The sequence below is a fragment of the Camelina sativa genome, chromosome 2, assembly GCF_000633955.1.
Source record: "Camelina sativa cultivar DH55 chromosome 2, Cs, whole genome shotgun sequence".
Lineage (NCBI taxonomy): Eukaryota > Viridiplantae > Streptophyta > Magnoliopsida > Brassicales > Brassicaceae > Camelina > Camelina sativa.
This window is the reverse complement of record NC_025686.1, coordinates 22622088-22624244: the sequence shown is the minus strand read 5'-3', so window position 1 is coordinate 22624244 and position 2157 is coordinate 22622088. Positions and strand designations below refer to the sequence as shown.

At 37.0% G+C, this 2157-nt stretch overlaps 1 protein-coding gene across 1 annotated transcript; it reads left to right on the top strand.

Annotated features, from left to right (window-relative positions):
- LOC104755730 (putative FBD-associated F-box protein At5g50270) lies at positions 807–1883 on the top strand. Its single transcript, XM_019231216.1, has 2 exons — positions 807–1652; positions 1818–1883. The coding sequence occupies exons 1-2, from the start codon at positions 807–809 to the stop codon at positions 1881–1883; spliced, it is 912 nt and encodes a 303-aa protein (XP_019086761.1).

Genomic DNA, 2157 nt, shown 5'->3' with positions numbered 1-2157 from the left:
ACATTCAAAATTTTGAAATTGGTTTGGAATTAACTATGCAGTAAAAATTCAATGATTTTTTGTTCCACTTTCTTTTGTTCCCAATGGATTGATTGCTTTGAGAAACACCATTGTTATTTCCCAATAAGTTAACTGCTTTGAGAAATACAAATTAAAAGAAAAGATTACTCCATGTAAAAAAAAGAAAGGATTATTCATATCACATTTACGTTTTCCACAAAATAAAAATTGTACTAAGAAGATTTTGTTAACACATAGATACATAAAAACAATGTTAGGATATCAGTCTCTTTTATTATACTAGTACATATAATTAAGATGAGTATATGAAACGATAACATTTTCATTCATTAGGCGAGTAAAGATAATGGCGTTTTCCAATGTTTTTGTTTCTTTCTAAATGACTCGATGGTCATTGACTCTCTATCTCTTTAGAGAAGCTGAAGCGATCTGATCGATTATGAACGAGTTCCTATATAAAGCGGAAATGGAGTCACTGAATGAGAAAAGTTGGAAGGAGTTTTAGGTATTAGTTTATTCTGTCAAATATCCTCTGATTCTCGTTTTACAAGTATTTAGTTTTTTAATTCATTTTTCCTTTTAATTTTGAGCGCTTGATTTTGAGTTTGGATTTCGTTTTCGTGTACTTTCTAGTTGTGGTTTCTGTACCACTCTATGGTTTGCTTTGACCTTTGCGTTGTTGCTTATGACTATTTGTTTGTTTTTTTTGAGTATCTCATATCTGACCTTAAGTTCAACTTTTCTATGTTTTCAGGATTTCGTCTGTGGTTCCGGCTTGTGGTCTTATGGATAGGATTAGTCCGTTGCCTGATTGGGTACTGTTGAGGATACTGTCGTTTCTGCCTAGTACAAAAGATGCCGTGTCCACAATGGTTCTGTCAAAACGGTGGCTGCCGCTTTGGAGGATGGTGCCAAAACTCATATATGATGATGATAGCTACAAGGATATTGATTATGGAAGATTTTTGCGGTTTGTAGACTGGTCTTTACTTTTGCACAAGGCTCCAATTCTAGAAACTTTGCATTTCAAACTTGGTCAAACCTGTAGTGTTGAAGATATTCCGTTATGGACTAGTGTTGCTGATAACCGTTCTGTGCGTGAGATGATAATCAAGATTCGCAGTTCTTCTAGTGCATCTCCAACCATAATTCCAAGGAGTTTCTACACTGGCTGTAGGATCTTGGTGACATTGGAACTAAATGATGTGATTCTTGTGGATGCTTCTTCCCCAATTTCTTTCCCCTCTTTTAAGAAGTTGAGCCTTAAATCTGTGAAATATCCAGGTGATGATTTTCTCAAGAGGCTTTTATCCGGTTGTCCTGTTCTTGAAGACTTGGCTGTGGTGCAATGTGCAGATGACAATGTCACCACTTTCACTGTAAGAGTGCCTTCTCTCAAGAGGTTACTCTTGGAGAAATCACTTGAGGTTAAAGGTGATGGATTTGTGATAGACACTCCTTCTTTAGAGAGCTTTGACATTGCTGATGATTCTGAGGCTGGGTTTTGTCTTATTGAGAGCCCAATGCCTAATATTGTAAAGGCAGATATTACTGTCGCTTTTCATCCTGGGAATATTCTGAGTTTTGTTACGTCAGTCAAGCATCTCGCTTTATGTATGGCATCCGCGAAGGTAATATCTCGTTTTGTGTATTGCATCCTTGATTTTATTTTCAGAATCAATTATTGAACAACGACAGGAAAAAAGTTATATCCTAACTATATGATTTGTGTATTCTTTCACCGTCAGCAAATATGTGGCCACTAATTGCTTTAGTACTTATCATATATGCTGCAGGGTGCCGCACCCTGGGTGCGGATGCGTATGCTGTTGGTAGCGTCTTCCACCGTCTTGTACGTTTAGAAAAGAGCACATGTGAAAAAGAGTGGTTAAATGTACTCATGTGTCTGCTCAGAGATTCCCCGAAACTACAAGCTCTCAGACTTTTTAAGGTAATTTCCCAGTCTAATGTCAGCACGTTTGTAATGATTCACTACCGTACATTAATTTCATACCATTATATTTATCTTAATTAGTGCCATTATTCTGGGGAAAAGGAACGGGGAAGCCCATGCTGGAATGAACCCAGCTCAGTTCCTGAATGTCTGTTATCAAGTCTTAAACATCTTCAGTGGGA